Source organism: Elephas maximus, chromosome 3 (assembly GCF_024166365.1).
Source record: "Elephas maximus indicus isolate mEleMax1 chromosome 3, mEleMax1 primary haplotype, whole genome shotgun sequence".
Taxonomy (NCBI): domain Eukaryota; kingdom Metazoa; phylum Chordata; class Mammalia; order Proboscidea; family Elephantidae; genus Elephas; species Elephas maximus.
Window position 1 is genome coordinate 184284194 of NC_064821.1, and position 19962 is coordinate 184304155.

General features: G+C 40.5%; 1 protein-coding gene across 3 annotated transcripts in view; it reads left to right on the top strand.

The window, feature by feature from the left end:
• Nucleotides 1–15969, top strand: part of VPS45 (vacuolar protein sorting 45 homolog) — a 93645-nt gene extending 77676 nt beyond the window's left edge. Inside the window, exons 15-16 of one of the 3 annotated variants that reach the window (XR_007516778.1) lie at nucleotides 7298–7401; nucleotides 15231–15314. Coding sequence is in view for 2 of the 3 variants with exons in the window: in XM_049880323.1 (XP_049736280.1) it covers nucleotides 15231–15318 (88 nt within the window). In the remaining variant the exon portion in view is untranslated. Of the gene's footprint in view, nucleotides 1–7297; nucleotides 7402–15230 lie in introns of all 3 variants that reach the window. The other 2 variants (XM_049880323.1, XM_049880321.1) reach the window with 2 other exon arrangements.
• The last annotated feature ends 3993 nt before the right edge of the window (nucleotides 15970–19962 follow it).

A 19962-nucleotide genomic window follows, 5' to 3' on the forward strand; every position in this document is an offset into this window, starting at 1 on the left:
TTTGGTCTTGTTAACTCTTTCAATTGTTTTTCTGTTCTCTATTTCATTTAATTCTGCTCTAATTTTTATTATTTGCTTTCTTCTGTTGCCTGAGGGTTTCTTTTGTTGCTCTCTTTCCATTTGTTCAAGTTGTAGGGATAATTCTTTTATTTTGGCCCTTTCTTCTTTTTCAATGTGTGCATTTATTGATATAAATTGACCTCTGAGCACTGCTTTTGCTGTGTCCCAGAGGTTCTTTTGATAGGAAGTGTTTTTATTCTCACTGGATTCTATAAATTTCTTTATTCCATCCTTCAGGTCTTCTGTAACCCAGTCGTTTTTGAGCAGGGTATTATTCAGTTTCTGAGTGTTTGATTTCTTTTCCCTGCTTTTTCTGTTATTGATTTCTACTTTATGGCCTTATGGTCAAAGAAGATTCTTTGTAATATTTCAGTGTTTTGGATTCTCCCAGGACTTGCTTTATGACCTAATATGTGGTCTACTCTAGAGAATGTTCCATGTGCACTAGAAAAGAAAGTATACTTGGCAGCCCTTGAGTGGAGTGTTCTGTATATGCCTATGAGGTCAAGTTGGTTGATTGTGGCATTTAGATCTTCCGTGTCTTTATTGAGCTTCTTTCTGGATGTTCTGTCCTTCACCGAAAGTGGTGTGTTGAAGTCTTGTACTATAATTGTGGAGCTGTCTATCTCTCTTTTCAATGCTGTTAAAGTTTGTTTTATGTATCTTGCAGTCCTGTCATTGGGTGCATAAATATTTAATATGGTTATATCCTCCTGGTATATTGTACCTTTAATCATTATATAGTGTCCTTCCTTATCCTTTGTGGTGGATTTAACTTTAAAGTCTATTTTGTCAGAAATTAACATTGCCACTCCTGCTCTTTTTTGATTGTTGTTTGCTCGATATATTTTTTTCTATCCTTTGAGTTTTAGTTTGTGTCTCTAAGTCTAAGGTGTGTCTCTTGTAGCCAACATATAGACAGATCATTTTTTTTTTATCCATTCTGCCACTCTGTCTCTTTATTGGTGCATTTAGTCCATTTACATTCACCATGATTATGGATAGGTATGAGTTTAGTGCTGTCATTTTGATGTCTTTTTGTCGTGTTGTTGACAGTTTCTTTTTCCCACTGAGTTTTTTGTGCTGAGTAGTTTATCTTTATATATTGTCTTTTCCTCATATTTGTTGTTGATTTTGTTTCTGCTGAGTCTCTATTTTTTTCTCTTATTTTGTTGAGTAGGATTGTTAGTCTCCTCTGTGGTTACCTTAATATTTACCCCTGTTTTTCTATGTTTAAACCTAACTTTTATTTCTTTACATTGCCTTGTCTTCCTCTCCATATAAAGAACTGTGACTACATTTACCAGTCCCTCTTTATTGTTTTAATGTTGTCTTCTTTTACATAATGACACTGCTGTTTCCCTGTTTTGAGCGTTTTTTTAATCTTGATTTATTTTTGTGATTTCCCTGTCTGGGTTGACATCCGATTGCTCTGTCCAGTGTTCCAGTCTTGGGTTGATATCTGATATTATTGATTTTCTAACCAGAGAACTCCCTTTAGTATTTCTTGTAGTTTTGGTTTGTTTTTTACAAATTCCCTAAACTTCTGTTTATCTGGAAATGTCCTAGTTTCACCTTCATATTTGAGAGACAGTTTTGCTGGATATATGATTGTTGGCTGGCATTTTTTTTCCTTCAGTGCTTTATATAACTCATCATTGCCTTCTAGCCTTCATGGTTTCTGCCAAGTAGTCCGAGCTTATTCTTATTGACTCTCCCTTGTAGGTGACTTTTCACTTGTCCCTATCTGCTGTTAAAATTCTCTCTTTATCTTTGGTTTTGGCAAGTTTGATTATAGTATGTCTTGGTGACTTTCTTTTAAGATCTACCTTATGTGGAGCATCTTGGATAGATACCTTCTCATCTTTCATGATATCAGGGAAGTTTTCTGCCAACAAATCTTCAACAATTCTCTCTGTATTTTCTGTTATCCCTCCCTGTTCTGGTACTCCAATCACTTGTAGGTTATTTGTCTTGATAGAGTCTTGCATGATTCTTAGGTTTTCTTCATTTTTTTTAATTCCTTTATTGGATTTTTCTGCAAATGTATTTGTGCCAAGTGTTTTATCTTCAATCTCATCAATTCTGCCTTCCACTTCCTCAGTTCTGCTCCTCTGACTTTCTGTTGTCTAATTCTGTAATTTGATTATTAATCTTCTGAATTTCTGGTTGCTGTCTATGGATTTTTGCAGCTTATTGAATTTTTCATTTTCTTCCTGAATAACCTTTTTAATTTCTTCAACAGCTTTATCTGTGTGTTCTTGGGTTGTTCTGCATATTGCCTGATCTCCTTCCTGATCTTGTTCCTGATGTCTTGAAGAGTTCTGTATATTAATCTTTTGTATTCTGCACCTGGTAATTCCAGGAAGGCACCTTCATCCAGAAGATCCCTTGATTCTTTGTTTTGAGACCTTGTTGAAGCGATCATGGTCTGCTTCTTTATGTGATTTCATATTGACTGTTGTCTCTGACCGATATGTAAGTTATTAGTTCATTTTATGTTTGCTTACTGTGTCCTAGCTTCTCACTTTGTTTTGGTTTGATATGCCCAAATAGGTTGCTTGAGTGAGCTAGCTTGATTATTTTTGCCTTTGAAGCTCTAACATCCTGTCACCAGATGGCTAGAGCTGTTATCAGGTATATCAGCCTAGGAGTCCATTCACTTTTCTTGTATGGATTCAGCTCAGGTGTCCAGGTAGTTGATCATCAAGCATGTGGTACAGGCTCTTTCCTACAGTCTTAGAGGGGCAGGGGTGATTGGTGTAGGTACCGGTATCTGGTTGCAGCAGGGGGTCATGCCCTGAACAAGGCAGGGGGCTGACCACCGTCCTCCGATTGTCTGTGAGGAAAGCGCATCCCTGTTCCCTAGAGCGTACAGGTGGGTGGGTTCTGCAGATGGACCATGGACACCCATTGCTTTTGGTTGTAAGGACTGGGAGGTACCAGTTATCCTTGGACCCCTGTCGCAGGTGGCTGGGTTACCTGAGTGGAGCCACCAGTCCTTAGGCCCCTGATGTGAGTAGGTGAGGACCCTGTTTAATAGGCAAAGCAGTGTCAAACATCAAACACCCATCTCTCTGTCGCACAGCCGAAACAGTTGCAGTCTGCCAACAAGGGCATGTTCTCCTGAAGTAGGCCCACACAGGTCCATGCAGGGTGGAAAGGTATTCAAGGTTCACGGACCATTTATGCTTGAATCAGAGCCGCTTCTGTCCTGAGCTTCCCAGGTTAGTGGAGCCGGCAGATTATCTTTTCCCCGAATTGTGAATTTATACCTTCTCCAAGGCCAGGAGAATGGCACAGGGCGCGCAGCAGGACCTATCTCAGGCCCGAGGAAATCAACAGCCACTGAAGCTGGCTTGGGAGATGGGAACGCAGTAAAATATATGCAAGTACTTAGCTTTTGCCAAGGGCGCCATTCTTCTCTGGTTCCAGAGGTGTGAGTAGGCTGTGCATCTGGCTGTTTCTCCCTGAGGAAACTGTGGCCAGACGCTACCACCAGGCCACTGCAGTTGCTCCTGGGAATGGTGCCTGAGGGTTCCCGGTGATTCAGGTCCAGCAACTCCTCTCCGCTTTGAACGATCTCTCCCTTCCCTTGCTGCTCAGTCCGTTTTCCAACTTAGCCTTTGATGTTCAGGGCTCCTAGCTTGTCATAAAATGATCGTTTCACTTGTTTTTTCAGGTCTTTGTCATAAGAGGGTTCACTGGAAGCGTCTGATTACTCTGCCATCTCGGCCCCGCCTCTCTCTAACTTCTTAAGTTGTAAACATAAATAGCATGTTTGGATATGTTCTGCCCAATGTTAAATACAGTAAAAGAAAAATGTTAATCAAAAAAGAGATGATAACTTACTGACAACAAAGGAAAGATGAATTTCCTATTACTTCCCTTCTATCCGTTTTTTTTTTTTTAATTTTTATTTTGTTGTTAGGAATATGTACGACAAAACGTACACCAATTCAAGAGTTTCTACATGTACAATTCAGTGACACTGGTTACATTCGAGAGTGCAACCATTTTCACCCTCCTTTTCTGAGTTGTTCCTCCTCCATTAACATAAACTCACTGCCCCCTAAGGTTCCTATCTAATCTTTTTTTTTTTTAAGTTTTTTTAAATTGTGCATTAGGTGAAAGTTTACACAGCAAATAAGATTTCCATTCCATTGTTGTACATAAAGTGTTTCAAGGCCTTGGTTTCATTCCCCATAATGTGTCAGCACTCTCCCCATTTCTGCCCTGGGTTCCCCTTTCTTTTCGTCCTGACATTCTGCCCCTTCCTACCTTCACATCTTTGCTTTTGAACAGATAGTTCCCTTTGATCTCATATAATTGATTGTTCTACGGAGCACGTTCCTCTCGGATGTTATTATTTTATGTACTTATCTATCGTTTGGCTGGAAGGCGGACTTTGGGAATAGCTTCAGTTCCAGGTCAGAAGGTTGTCTTAGGGCCATAGTCTCAGGGTTCCAGTCCCTGTCAGGCCAGTAAGTCTGCTCTTTTTTGTGAAATTTTTTGTTCTACATTTTTCTCCTACTCTGTCCAGGACTTACTGTTGTGATCGCAGTCAGAGTAGTTGGTAGTAGTAGCCAGGCACCATCTAGTTCTTCTGGTGTTGGGGTTGTGTAGGCTGTGGTTCATGTGATCTGTTAGTCCTTTGGTTTTCTTCACTTTCCTTTGCTCTGGATGGGAAGAGACCAGTAGTTGTATCTTAGCTGGCTGCTCACAAGCTTTTAAGACTCCAGATGCCACTCATCAAAGTAGGTTGCAGAACATTGTCTTTATGAACTATGTTGTGCCAGTTGATGTAGCTGTCACCCAAGTCTATGGTCCTTTGCCTTTGAGCCTAGGAACTTCCTCCCATGATGTGTTTGGTTATGTCTAAGAGGTTTCCCTGACTGTGCCCCTTGTGTGCTGTCTTGTCTATGTTAATATAGGAGGAGCACCTACAGTCACACATGTAGAATACCCACCACCAAACCGTTATCTGCTGGTAGGTGTGTTCTCTTACACCCTCCCACATCTCTTGCCATAGCTATTTACCAACGTATCCATTCATGAATTATTGTTTGTTAATACTCTTGTTGCAGGATTGTCTATGCTATAGTATTTACTGTAGTTGTCCTTTATTCTTGGATTCCTCTCAGTGTCCTCTCTTGCATTGGTCATGTTATGCTGACTTCTCCCATATTGTGTATTGTCTTTCTCTTCACCAATATTAACACATATCTAATATCGATTTGGTAATTTTCCGTCCCTCCTCCTCCCATCCCTAGTAACCATCAAAGGATTTTTTTTCTGTGTGTAAAGTTTTTGTTATTACTTTATAATAGTGGTTGCATACAATATTTGTCCTTTTGTGATTGACTTACTTCACTCAGCATAATGTCCTCCAAATTTCATCTATGTTTCAAGATTTTTCATGGACTCATCATTTTTCTTTATCGTTGTGTAGTATTCCAGTGTGTGTATGTACCGCTCCTATCTGATCTTGTGAATTGCTGTTGTCAATTTGATTCATATAGATAGTTCTTAAAAGGGCATAATGCTAAAGGCAGGTATTTTTTACTAGTTAAGCTAAACTATTATTTGATTTTAAGAAGATTTAAGGGGATATTTTTGACTTAAGGTTTAACAATTATCTCAGGGTACTTCCCTTCTATCTTAATCAGAAGAAAGATAAGCCTTAAAATGGTCTAACTTTACAACATGGTCAAAACCAAACTCGTTACCATCAAGTCAATTCTGACTCACAGCAACCCTGTAGGACAGAGTAGAACTGACCCGTAGGGTTACCAAGAAGCGGCTGATAGATTCAAATTGCCAACATTTTGGTTAACAGATGAGCTCTTAACCACTACACCACCAGGCCTCCTGCAACATGGTGGTAAGTTTGAAATCCCTATGAATCATGGCCTTGGCAAGAAGACCTTTTTTTCTAGACTGTTTTGGAATATATCTCTAACATAATGTCATGATCAGTGTACCTTTGTAAAATTGGACATACACATTCATAATCTCTGTTTAGTCAGCTCATGTGTTGATTCCCTAATTCACTTTAAAAACCAATGGACTTGTTAAATGCTATGTATTTATTTTTTACCCTTGGTTATTAAAGTGCTTAAGAATACAACTATTGGTCTCTACTCATCCACAGCAAAAGAAAAAGAAGGAAACCCCAAACTCAGAGAAGAAACTAGTCTGTAAGACTGTCTATATGAATCATGTCCTCATTTACCTTGAGACCAGAAAAACTAGATGGTGCCCAGCTACCACTACTGATGATTCTGGTCAGGGCCACAATAGATGGATGCTGATAGAATAGGGAAAAATGTGGAAAAGAACCTCAGATTCTTCAAAATCCAGACTTACTGGACCAGTAGAAACTAGAGGACTCCTCAAGACTATTACCCTGAGATACTTTTTAAATGTTGAACTGAAACTATCCCCTGAAGTCACCTTTTAGCAAAGAAACAGATAGGCTCACAAAATAAATAGTACCACCTTTGAGTACTGTGCTTCTTTTAAAAAATCATCTGTATGAGACCAAATGGTTAATAATTACTTTAAAACAAAATAAGAGGCCAAAGATTAGACAGGCCCATAAAACAAAATGCAATTCAATGGGTACACCAGCTCCGGGGTGAGGACAAGAGGACAGGAAAGCTGGTGATGGGGGACCTAAGGTTGAGAAGGGGAGAGTGATGATATGTCATGGGATGGCAACCAGTGTCACAGAACAGTACACGTATTAATTGTTCAATGAGAAATAGTTTGCTCTGTAAACCTTCATCTAAAGTACAATTAAAAAAAATAAATAAGAGGACAGGGAAACTAGATTACTGTAAATGGAGCAACCAGGATCAAAATCATGACAATGTTCATACGTGGTAAAGACTGTAACTAATGTTGGTGAACAATTTAGGTAGAAATTATTGAACGGGAACCTAATCTGCTATACAGATTACCTAATCTGCTATACAATAAAATATTATTTTAAAAAAAGAATGTAAGAAAAAAACCTCTAATGTGTATTCCAAGAGGATATAGTGATGACAGTAATCAATTTTGTTTTGCGTGTCATAACATATATTCCTCAGCAACCGCATAAAACACATTTTTGAGATTTATAAGCAGTTTTTAAGAGCTAACAAACCAAATATTACCCCCATATTTCCAGGACACCCTTTACAGGAGGGGACCGTGACCATCTCACTTACTGCCATTATTTATTGTCAAGGAGCAGGAAGAAGAAATGGGCAGACGAGGATATTACCAAAATGTTATGATCATATTGCTTGGGAGCAAGAGGGAAGATACTATTGACTGGCTGCTTTATACAAGGTACTATTAGGGCAGGGACTAAAACACAAGGATGTAGATGTCCCTATCTCCTATGACGTTATGGTCTAGTAGGGGAATGAAACAAATCTGCATTTCTCAAATTAGGATATAGTTATTCCCAGGGACACAGAAAGGCACAAAATAAGCATGACACATCTTTTGAAATGTCCATTTTCTTATAATTTCGGGGAATGTGCAAAAGTAGAGTTAAATAACTGATAAGACTGATAAGTACCTTAAAATATATTTTCTCAAAAATTTAAAGGTCCTTTTATGAAAGACAAAGGACCCCTACTATAAAGGGTGTAAATTATTACACATTTTTTTAAAACAAAATACTAGACCTCCAAGAAAGTTTCTGAGCTGATATACCAATATGGACTATACCCCCAGGACCAATAAATTCATTCTCTGCTTTTAGGGGTTCTTAAGTATAAAAATTTAAGAAGTGTTAATGTATGTAAGTTAAATAAATGTTTCCTAAATAGAAATCATCAATTCTGACAGAGTTATTTGTAAATGCTTCACAGAGGAGATGGCATTTGAACTAGACCTTAAATGATAGATGGGATTTCCATAGGAAGAAAGTGCAGTCAGGGCTGAGGAAACAGCCTAAGTAAGGACAGGAAAGCAAAAAAATGTACAGCATGTTTGAGAAATAATGAGTTCTTTATGGTTCAAGTAGACATCCAGTGAGGAGCAGAATGATCTCTGTGTTTGAAATTCCAGCATTTTCAGACATAGACATTGAATGCCAACCTTTTCTTTTGCTCCTGATAAAATTGCTCTTGGCTATTTAGCAGGAGTTTAGCGTTTAGTGACATTTAGGCTGGGGTCTTAACTTCTTTCTTTCTTTATTTTTAATTGAACTTTAGATGAAGGTTTACCAAACTAATTTCTTATCAGTTAGTACACACATTGTTGTATGACATTGGTTAACAACCGTACAACATGTCAACATTCTCCCTTCTCAACCCTGGGTTCCCTATTACCAGCTTTCCTGTTCCTTCCTACTTTCCAGTCCCTGCCCCAGGGCAGGTGTGCCTGTTTTGTTTTGTTGTTTTGTTTTGTTCCATGGGCCTGTTTAATCTATGGCTGAAGGGTGAACCTCAGGAGTGGCCTCGTTACTGAGCTGAAAGGGTGTCCGGGGTCCATGCTCTCAGGTTTCTCCAGTCTCTGTCAGGCCAGCAAGTCTGGTCTTTCTTTTTGAGTTAGAATGTTGTTCTACATTTTTCTCCAGCTCTGTCCAGGGCCCTCTATTGTGATCCCTGGCAGAGCAGTCAGTGGTGGTAGCCGGGCACCATCTTGCTATACTAGACTCAGTCTGGTGGAGGCCATGGTAGATGTGGTCCATTAGTCCTTTGGCCCAATCTTTGCCATGTGTCTTTAGTTTTCTTCATTCTTCCTTGGTCCCAAAGGGGTGGGGAGTCTTAACTTCTTCAAAAAAATATGAATATGATTCATGTATTCATTCAGCAAACACTTAATTGAACATACACATACAATTGATACACATACAAGAAGATATTACTCAAGGATGTACATTAACTGGAAAGAGAAGCCACTAGAAGAGAACTTCCATAGCTCCCACTACAACTCGCTGCTTTCCATTCTGTCACAGTAGGTGAGTGCTCCCAGCTAAGACCAACCCTTCCACTTGGGCACGAGATCTCCATCCACCTCATCCATTCTAGGATATCACTCCAGACTTGTTCTCCCCTCTCTCTCTTAAATCATTTTTACTGGATCATTCATAGCAGCATACAAACATATTGTTATTTTTCCCATTTTAAAAACCCTCTTCCGATCTCCCTTCTTTCTCCAGCTGCTATCCCATTTCTCTGTTCTCCTTTGTAGCAAAATTCTTCAAGAGTTGTTTACATTCACTCTTTCCACTTCCTCCCCTCACATATTCTCTTAAACTTGCTCCATTCAGGCCTTCACCCCCATCTCTCCCCAACATTGCTCTTTTCATGGTTCCCACATGGCTGAATTCAGAGTCAGCTTTTAGTGGTCACTTTATGTGGCCCATCAGCAGCATTTGACATAGTCCATCAATCATTCACTTTGAAACACTTTTATCACATAGCTTCCAGAAACTGTACTTTCCTGGTCCTCCTAACTCACTGGTCATTCCTTCTCTGTCTCTTTTGCTGGTTTCTCCTATTTTTGGCATCCCTGGGGCTCAGTCCTTGGTCCATCTCTATACCCTCTCTTGGTGATCTCATCCAGTCTCATGCCTTTAAATTCTGTTTGTCTCCTAATGACTCCCAAAGTTGTATCTTTGGTCTCAACTCAGCATTATTGGCATTTTGGGCCAGATAATTTTTTTTTGTAGGGGGTTGTAAACAACACTACAGGATGTTTAGCGACATCCTTGGCCCCTACTCACTAGAGTCCAGTATGACAAGTTATGACAACGAAAAATGTCTCCAGACATTGCCAAATGTCCCTTGGGGGTAAAGTCACCATAGCTGAGAACCACTGCTTCTATTCTGAACCTCTCTCCTGAACTAGACTTGTATATCCAACTGCCTACTTGACAGTTCTGCTTGAATGTCTAATAAGTTTACAAACTTACCATGATCAAAACCAAACTTTTGATCTTTCCAGTTAGTTGCCCAGGTCAAAAACGTTGGTGGTTTCTTGACTCCCTCCTTTCTCTCACACCTGCATACTGACTCATCAGTAAATACTGTGATCACTGCCTTCAAACTATGTCCAGAATCTGACCATCTCTCACCACTACTGCCCTGGTGCATGCCGCCAGCATTTCGCTGATTATTACAGCTGGTTTCCCTGGCTCACCCGTGCCCCCTTATAACCTGTTCTCAATGTAGCAGTAGAGTGATCCTGCTAAAATGCATAATTCAGGGCTTATCACATCTCTGAGCAAAACCCCCCAAATGTTTCCCATCTTACTCAAAGTAAAAACCAAAGGCCTTACAGTGACCTGCAAGGACCTACCTGATCTCATCTTCACACTCACCCCCATCTCCTGCCTTAACTTCTCTGATCTCATCTCTTACTACCCAGCACTGTATTCACTGCACTCCAGCCACACTACTCTCCACTCTGCTCTTGAACATACCAGGCCTTCATCTCCTTGTACTTACTGTTCTCTCTGCCTGGAACACTCTTCCCCCAGATATATGTCCCCTTACCTCCTTCTGGTCTTTGCTGATATGTCAGTTTCTCAATGAGGCCTTCCCTAACCCCTGGATTTAAAACCTCATACTACTGACACCACCCCCTCCCTCAATTCTTCTTTAAACCTGCTTTATTTTTCTCCATAGCGTTTTCCTCATCTGACTTACTACAGAGAAGCAATGTGGCATCATAGTTAGGAGAACAGACTCTGAAGTCAGACTGCCTGGGTTTGCATCCCAACTCTCAAGATGTAAGACCTTAGCTTCTCTGTGCCTCAGTCTTTTTGTCTGTAAAGTAGGATAATTTCTTTTTTTTTTTTTAATTTTATTGTGAAAGTAGGATAATTTGTAGATTGTTGTAAGAATTAAATAATGTGTGTAAAGTGCTTAGAGCAGTGCCTCACATATAGTGATGTATGTGTTCACTATAATTATTATTGTTGTGTTCTTATTTTATATTTACTTAATAATTTTGTTATCTTCCTTCCTCCCCCATTGGAATATAAAATTCCATGAAGGTAAACGTTTTTGTTTTGTTTTTTACTTTGTTTATTGCTGTATCCACAACCTCTAGAACAGTTGACTAAATTGTTGTTACCTCTGGAAAGAGTAATGGGAAGGAGAGTTAAGGAAGACTTGAGCTTTATGTATACTGTTTAAAACTTTTGCAAAAAGAATTTATGTATTATTTGTGCCTTCCAAGAACTCAGAGGCTTACGAGGAAGACTGACCACAGACAGATACATTCTTCCACATATTTACGAAACATAGAAGAACAAGTACATAACTCTAAGGAGAAGCCAATGCAATGAAGGAAAGCTTCCTGGAGGAGTGATAATTTGAGAGGTGGTTTTTAAAAGATGAATAGTTTTACTATGTAGAGGGATGGGGCAACCTTCTAGGCAGAGTACACAAAAGCAAAGAGGTATAAAACACCGTAGTTGGCCCTCAAATTGTAAGCAGTGGAAATGGAGAGATGAGGAGAGTTTTGAGTATTTTGAGATATGAAAAGCTCCATCCTATCCTTCTCCCTCACCCACTCCCAACCCCAGCATTTGTATGTAAGTGTCTGGCCATAATAAGGAGCCTATTACTACTCCACAAAGAAACCCTGGTGGCGTAGTGGTTAAGTGCTACAGCTGCTAACCAAAAAGTCGGCAGTCTGAATCCGCCAGGTGCTCCTTGGAAGCTCTATGGGGCGGTTCTACTCTGTCCTCTAGGGTCGCTATGAGTCAGAATCGACTCAACAGCAGTGGGCTTTGGTTTATTATTCCACAAAAGCAAATATCTTGGGCCTTTTATCATTATTTGCCTGAAAATCTTTTTCGGAAGTTCCATTCACTTTTTTCATTATACTACTCTTCAGATTGGATTCTAGGTACTCTTGGTGTCTTTGGTGTAACGAGAAACTCACATGTAATTTCTATCTGTAGAGCATAGTGGAGAAGCAGGTAGACATATCTTTAGTAATTTAAGTGTAGCTTTGTTTAGGAACACAGTTGTTCAGTTGAATTATTTTAGCAATTAAAATCTAAAATCCTTTAAGTGTTGGTCCCTAGACCCTTACCAAAGTGAAGAAATTTGCTTTTCAGTGTGGGACACTAGACTTTTTGAGGTTGACTTTTTAAAATACATTGTGAGGGTTTTCAGGTTCTGCCTTTTTCTCCTCACTTTCCTTCTACCCAGAGAGTCAGGAAAGCAGCCTTGGGGGCAGCACCCACTGAGAAGAGCAGTAGCACTCATCCGTGGAATTAATTCTTGGTGCCTTCTTCCTTTATAGCCCCTCTCCCACTGAGTTCCATGTCTGTCTCTGACAGAGATCCCCTGAAAGGAAGGGACCCTAACAGGTGTTTGTTCACACACCTAGCTCAGTGCCTAGTTTATAACGGGTGCTCAGTAAACATTTGTTAAATTGAACTTTTTTTTTTCTTTCTTATCACAGGAGAAGGGACTTTTTGAGTTTGCTTTTAAAGTGAGATTGGTTTAAAACAACTCTAGAAAAGAAAAGCCATTATTTTGTTGTTTTTAAACACAGTCTAAACGTGGGATGTGGCTGCCAGTGTGTTAACCCCCATAATTGTTAAGTATTCCATGTAGTGACTCATCAGAGGCCCCAAATAGATAATTTCTAAAAAGTCACAATGGCCCCAGGAAACAAAATTAGGCCTGGCAAATATAAATAGTAAGTGTTTTCTCCTTGCAGTCAGGAATGTGGGGTCTTGATACACAGCGGAGGATCTTTCAGTATACTTTCGGGAAAATTACTCCTTTCCTTTGGACATGTAGCAGATTCTGAAGTGAAGCAAGGGTTACCTGATAAATCCCCGTAGGGCTTCCTAGCATGTTTGTTTCATTCTTGCAGTCACTAATCAGAGCCTTGCTGGGTGGTCTTTCAGTAAAGCAGTGCTTCCTCAGCTCCTGACATTTTTTCCCAGCCTTCAAGTGTCTCCAGCCCCCCTGGCCAAATGCTCAGGCCAGACAGAGGTACTTGTATTTCAGTAAATGGATAAACGAACTTCGCTTCTAGTCCTTTTCCTCCACTTCACCAGTTTTTTCTTTTGCAAAGGAGTTTGCAGCTTAAATCCTCCAAGCCTAAAAAAAAAAAAAAGCCTAGGCCTTTAACTAATAAACAACGGTAATAATAAGATACCTGGTCATTCCGCCAACCCTCAGTCAAATATAAATCTGTCTCCTTCTGATTTAGAGTCTTGGACTTACTTATAAATATCATTCAAATAATCCCTATATTATAGAGAAAACTCTCTTGCCAATGGGTAGCTATTTTAATTGGATCATTTATTCAGTACACCTTTAGTGGGTACTTACTGGATGTCAGCCTCTATTTAAAGCCCTAGAGATACAAAGCTGACTGAGATTTAGTCCCACCCTAAGGAGCTCCTGGTCTATATAGGCAACAATAATGCAGGTAGTCTCCGACTTACAATGTATTCGAGTTATGACCAACCACACTTAGGCATCCGTTTGGGGATTTTTTTGTACATCTTATCATTAGTAATACATACTACATACAGTGTTGCAGCATGTTATTTGCTGATGTTATTATTCTCAGATGTAATGTTTCCAACTCCCAAAGATTGGATTATAAGATACTGATAATAAAAGGCAATAATAATAAAAACTAAAAAAAAAAAAAAGAGAGAGATTCTACTTATGTCAGAACTGACTTACAACAGAGTCATCGGAAGGGAACCCTATCGTAAGTCGGGGACTACCTGTGTATACAGTACCTAATTAATGATAACACACAGTGGACAAGGTGATAATAGCAAAGGGAGTAGTTGCTTCAGTATGGGGAGGTTGGGGAAGGCCTCACAGAAAAGGTAACTTTTGGATTTAAAGGATGAAAAGGGTTTCTTAGGCAGAGATGGGCTAGCCTGCCATTTCAGACACAGAACATAGTAAGAGCAAAGGCATGGAGGTATGAAAGCCCATGACATGTTAGGGAGAAGCAAGTGGCTAGGCATGGATAGCACACAGGCTGCCCAGTGGGGGATGGAACCAGCTGAGTGCGGTGGTGTTGCAGAGTACTTAAGGGCACAGACCCCAGACCTTGGGTTTGAATACCAGCTGTTGTAACCTTGGCAAGCCACATAACCTCTCTATAACTTGGTTTCTTCATTTAAAAAATGGGGACAAGAGTAACATCTACTTCGTAGGGCTTCATACATATATATACACATACACATATGCCTTAAAACAGTTCTCAGAACAAAGTAAATGCAATGTAAGTATTAGTTATTGTTAGACCACGTTATGAAGGCCTTGAATTTCAATCCATGCATTATTCCGTAAACAAAAGGAGGGTTTTAAGGCAGAAGAGGGAGGAGCGAGTATATGATAGGATATCATCTTAAAAAAATAACTCTGGTGCCACTTTGGAGAGTAGATTGAATACGGAAGAAACTAAGAGGCAATACAAGTTCAGAGGCCGTTTCAGTAGTATGAATAAGAGGTGGTATTTTTTTTTTTTTTTTATGTTGTTAGTTGCCTTTGAGTCAGTTGTGACTCATGGTGACCCCATGTACAACAGAACAAAGCATTGCCCAGTCCTGCTGCTATCCTCATGATCGTTAGTAAGCTTGAGTCCATTGTGGAAGCCACTGGGTATTTTAAGTGCCCCTCAAACTAGGGGGCTTATCTTCCAGCACTGTATCAGGCAATATTCTGTTATGATCCATAAGGTTTTCACTGGCTCATTTTTCAGAAGTTGATTACCAGGCCTTTCTTCCTAGTCCTTCTTAGTTTGGAAGCTCTACTGAAACCTGTCCATCATGCGTGACACTGCTGGTATTTGAAATACCGGAGGCATAGCTTCCAGCATCATAGTAACACACAATCCACCACAGTGCAACAAACAAATTTAAAATTCTGGTTTCCTAACTAGAAATGTCAAACTTAAAATATTAGTCTTAACAAATCTTATGAGTTAAATCCTAAAAAACACAGGGAAGATCCTGAGGAAGAGCGCAAAGGGGCTCTTCTAGTCTAGATGTTGAAACACTCATCGATGCTTCTACACTAACCTAAATAGCAGACCAGCACCCCTTGAGTACTATTCATGGTATCTTTTCATCTGCTTAGATGTCATGAGCAAGATAGCCTGTCTTTGGAGGCGCTTTTTTTTTTTTTCCTTTTGGTAACCTCAAATTTACTTGTCAGTTTCCTAGAGGAAGTTTTGGCTTCTGGACTGCACAGCCGAAGCAAGGAGAGCTCTCAAGTTACATCAAGATCAGCAAGCAGGAGATGAACTGGTGATGGAGAGGTGGGGAGGACCCTGCTGCAGGTTTTCCCCACTGGCCAGAGGTGCTGAGAGGAGCCCTGGGTTTTGTGCTTGTTTATGATCACCCATCTCTGGTAGCCTGCCGATTCCCGAACTGTCAGCGCAGACATGGAGACTCCACCTGATGAGCTGAGACTAAGTCTGAACCCATCCCAACCCACTTTTCTCGTGGTTTCTTTATAAAATACGTAAATGTATTTCTTGTGTATTAGTAGCACAATCACTTCCGTTTCTGATGAATTTTGTTAGAATCTTACTTGAGAAAAGGGCTATCAGAGCCTAGAGGAGTTTTAAAAAAAAAGTAATCGACGCACATGCTACACTCCTCGATTTCTGCTCTCCCCGTTGGACCCTTTTACTTTTCAAGAACTACATTCTTGCACAACCCACTTCCAAAAACTCCCCATGTTTCATTAGAGAGCCAGCTAATACTCGTTTGTCCCCACACTGAACATTTCTCTGGTCCTGAGAAACCACATATGACTACAGTAAAAATCTGTTCGTGAAAAGATACAAGTGGTTTGTTTCTGTTTCTTTGGGGTTAATAACTGTTTAAGGTGGAGCCTGAGCTGGTGTTACAGCAAACATAGAGAAGTTATGGCCTCTACCCAAAGGATATTTAAAGTATGTCAAGGCACATAATAAAATCTGGTGTTGACTTCACTTAAAAGTAGTGGAAAGTGATGGTATTATTAATGTTAGGAAATTAAGGAGTCCTTAAATCATCACCAGGAGCCCTGGTGGCACAGTGGTTAAGCACTCAGCTGCGAACCGAAAGGTCAGAGGTTTGAAGCCACCAACCGCTCCATGGGAGGAAGATGTGACAGTCTGGTTCCGCAAAGATTATAGCCTTGGAAACCCTATGGGGCAGGTCTGCTGTGTCCTATAGGGTTGCTATGAGTTGGAATCGACTCGATGGCAACCGATTTTTAAGTCATCACAGCACAATCCCTCCCTGGTTCTCTGTAAATATATGTATATATATACACACACTTTTCTTTTACATTGATAAATGTTCTCTAGAGTCAGAAGGGAACCCTGGTGGCACAGTCGTTAAGAGCTTGGCTGCTAACCAAAAGGTCAGCAGTTCATATCCACTAGCCGCTCCTTGGAAACCCTATAGGGCACTTCTACTCTGTCCTGTAGAGTCGCTACGAGTCGGAATCAACGGCAATGGGTAGAGTCAGAAGGGCTAGGGCCAAATCTATGTCACAGTCACATGACTTTGGGAATGTTACTTAGCCTCTTTGTGGCTCAGCTTCCTCATCTATAAAATGGGAATAGTAGTACCTTCCTCACAGACTTGTAAGGATTAAATAAGAGCTAATTTTAATACATGTAAAGCACTTAGAACATTGGCACATAGTAAGCACTTAATTGGCTAATAATAATAGTATATAAAATTGAGTACTATCTCCAAGTTGAGGATATAAAATCATGTGCAAAATGACTTTCTATCAGCTCTCCCATTCCACTAATCAACAGTTTCCAGAAATAGAGAACAAAGCTGACTAGTCATTCATTCTTTCAGTCTCCATTTCTCCATTCCTCCCTGCTCTCAGTAGTTGTTCCTTTATGTTACACACACTCATGTGATGCCCTAAGGCTTCTGTCCATATTGTAGCTAAAATCTAAGTTCTTTTTTTTTTCTTTGTGGGTCCCTTTGGGTACATTTGTTTTTGGTTGTCCCCCCCCCCCCCCCTTTTTATAAGCCATTGAAACCAACTGCACTTGGGATGCAATACTTTAAATGCAGCATTTTACAAATTATATAGTCTTTTCAAATACGTATAACCGCCCCCCCCCCACCCCTCCTCCAAGCAGGATTATTTGTCCTTCCTATCATTTTGACAAGAAAATTCTTTGGAATGGGAAGAATAAGAACAGATTTTTCTTATGCCATTGTCTTCTCTATCACCAGTTCGCATTGTGCTTACTCAGCTAACAGTATGAGAAAGTCTAAGAAATGAGCCCCACTCTCAGGGTGTTTGAGGCCAGAAGTTGATACTTCTTATTAAGGGTCCAAGACTCAAAACATTTATATTTGAGATTTACAGAGCTGATTCCGTTATTACTGGCGTTTTATCTTTTCCCTTTAAAGACATTATTTTAATTAAAGTCTCATATGCTTTTAATAATCTTCTCCCCCATAGACTGAATTGCCCTAGGAAAAACCTTTATGTCCCATTTACTGTACAAAAGCCAAGGATATTTGTTTTAGTTAAACAACTGTTTAGATTAACAGTTTCCGCCCAATAAACTGGCAGGCAACAATTCACAAACCCTTCTGCAGTTCAAACCCGCCAGGTGCTCCTTGGAAACTCTGTGGGGCAGTTCTACTCTGTCCTATAGGGTCGCTATGAGTCGGAATCGACTCGATGGCACTGGGTTTTTTTTCTCTCTGATAGCTCCCTTCTCACTCCCCTAAGCAGAGTTACTTATAAAATATTGAACAATGAAGCTACTGGCAATTGTGTCTTATCCAGGGGTGCAGTTAGGGAGGTAACCCCATCATGAGTCCTCCCAGTATCTAATCTCCACCAAAGAGAAAATTTGACCTCAAAGTTATTTTTGTGGTTTGTGTGTATGGTAGAGTCAAGCTCACTGAGAAGGCAGCGCTATGAAAATGTGTGAAGGAACCCCGTAAGTGCTTACTCTCAGATTTCTCGCTTACACCTTGGCCTTTGGAAACAGTCCCTATAGAATTCCTAATTCAGGAAACACTGACGGTTCCCCTGGTGGGAGGGAAGAAGTCGGCTTGAAGAATGGGCCAAGGAAGAGTATTCAGGGCGTGTAGGAAGAAAGGTGAGTGACAGGAGGCGGCGAGGGAAGGAGGGACAGGATGGCAGGATGAGGCAGTGCAGGTTAACAGGAAGGGGGCAGGATAAGGGACCATCAACAGTAAGATAGGGAGCCAGAGATTTATGTAACATCTTAAGGAACAGACAGGCGGGGAAGGTTCTGCAGCCCACATGCATCTGCTCTGGAATCTGAGAATTACTTTGGAAGAGTTTTTATTTTTTAGCAATCCCTTTGCCTGATGTTCCACAAAGCTCCAGCTCCTGCCTGATGTAGAAGCCCAAAAACCCACTGCCATCGAGTCAATTCCAACTCATAGCGACCCTATAGGACAGAGTGGAACTGCCCCATAAGGTTTCCAAGGCTGTAATCTTTACAGAAGCAGATTGCCCCATCTTTCTTCTGCAGCTCGACTGGTGGGTTCCAACTGCTGGCCTTTTGGTTAGCAGCTGAGCGCTTAGCCACTGTGCCACCTGGGTTCCCTACATTGCATGTAAGAGATACACAAATATTTGTTGACTAAATGAAAGCTACTGGGAAAGGACGAAGATTGGGCAATGTCATGAATTACTTTTTTCCCACAAACCAGAATTTATTTAAATTGCAAATCCAAACCACTCCTCTGTGCCCAGCCAGGAAAGCCCTCCAAAGATCATTATGTAGGCTAGTTTCCTCACCAATCCGTTAGGGCATTTTGCTTCCTCACCTGTGACAATATCCTGGGTTTTGTCATCATTTTTTAAACAGCGGAGTGGGAAATAGGGATGGTGGGAAGAGAAGGGAATGGCTTGGGGAATATGGTGTGTGTGTGTGTGCCTAAACAGTAAACTGGGAGTCAGAAAGCCTGGGTTCTAAACCACTCAGCCAGTAACTTTCTGTGTAAATTGGCTAAGTGTTATGTGCCATACCCTGTTTTCTCATTTTCCAAGTGGGAATAATAATATTTATCCTGTGTACCTCACAAGGTGGCACCAAAGATTTAAAGAAATGACAAATGATTTTGAAAGGAGAAAGTTCTGTTGTCCGTGTAAAGGAATTAATTAGTATGGTTAATAGAAAGAGACTGAGATCAGTATTACTGGGTTACAGAAAAAAGGGAACTGGGAACAGAGAGGGGTCCCGCCTTCATTTGAGATACCAGAAAAAGCCAAGGTATCCTCCACCCTTCAAACTATAAATCTGGTCAACACTTTTATCTTGAGATATTTCCAGAAAAAGAGTTTTTCGTTTTTCTCTTCCCTCTACACCATGGACTTTTACTCATTTTGTGGTTATTGTGTACCCACCACATGCCAGGCAGTGTGCTTATTAGCTGGGTATCATTTAATAATAAACCCTGGAGGGCAATAACTGTATTTTCAAAGGACTTTCATGGGCCATCACATATACTCCCCTAACTTTCCTTGTTGATGGAAATGGCAGTTTATCCCTCATCATCTGATATGTGGAGAAACTGAGGCCTAAAGAAATTCAATGACTTGACCAAAGGCCACAGAGCGGTAATGAAACCACTACGCAAAGCTGGGTTTCCTGACTCCCTTCTTCCCATCAAATAGCTCCTGGGGGAAAAAAAAAAAGTTCCTGAGATGTTGGCCTGTAGGCTCAGAGCCAGGGTCTGGTCCTAGGAAGGACTGGCAGAGGCTCTGAGTTGGGACATCTTCTGGGCATTCAGCCGTTCCCTCCAGTGGACTCAAATGCCGTAGATAGGATGGGATTAGTATAAGTCCGTGCAGCAAGGTGGGATATCCAGGTATCACCTGGAGCTTATGTTTAAAGCCACTTGGTATAATGGAAAATGGCTTTGGAGACAGA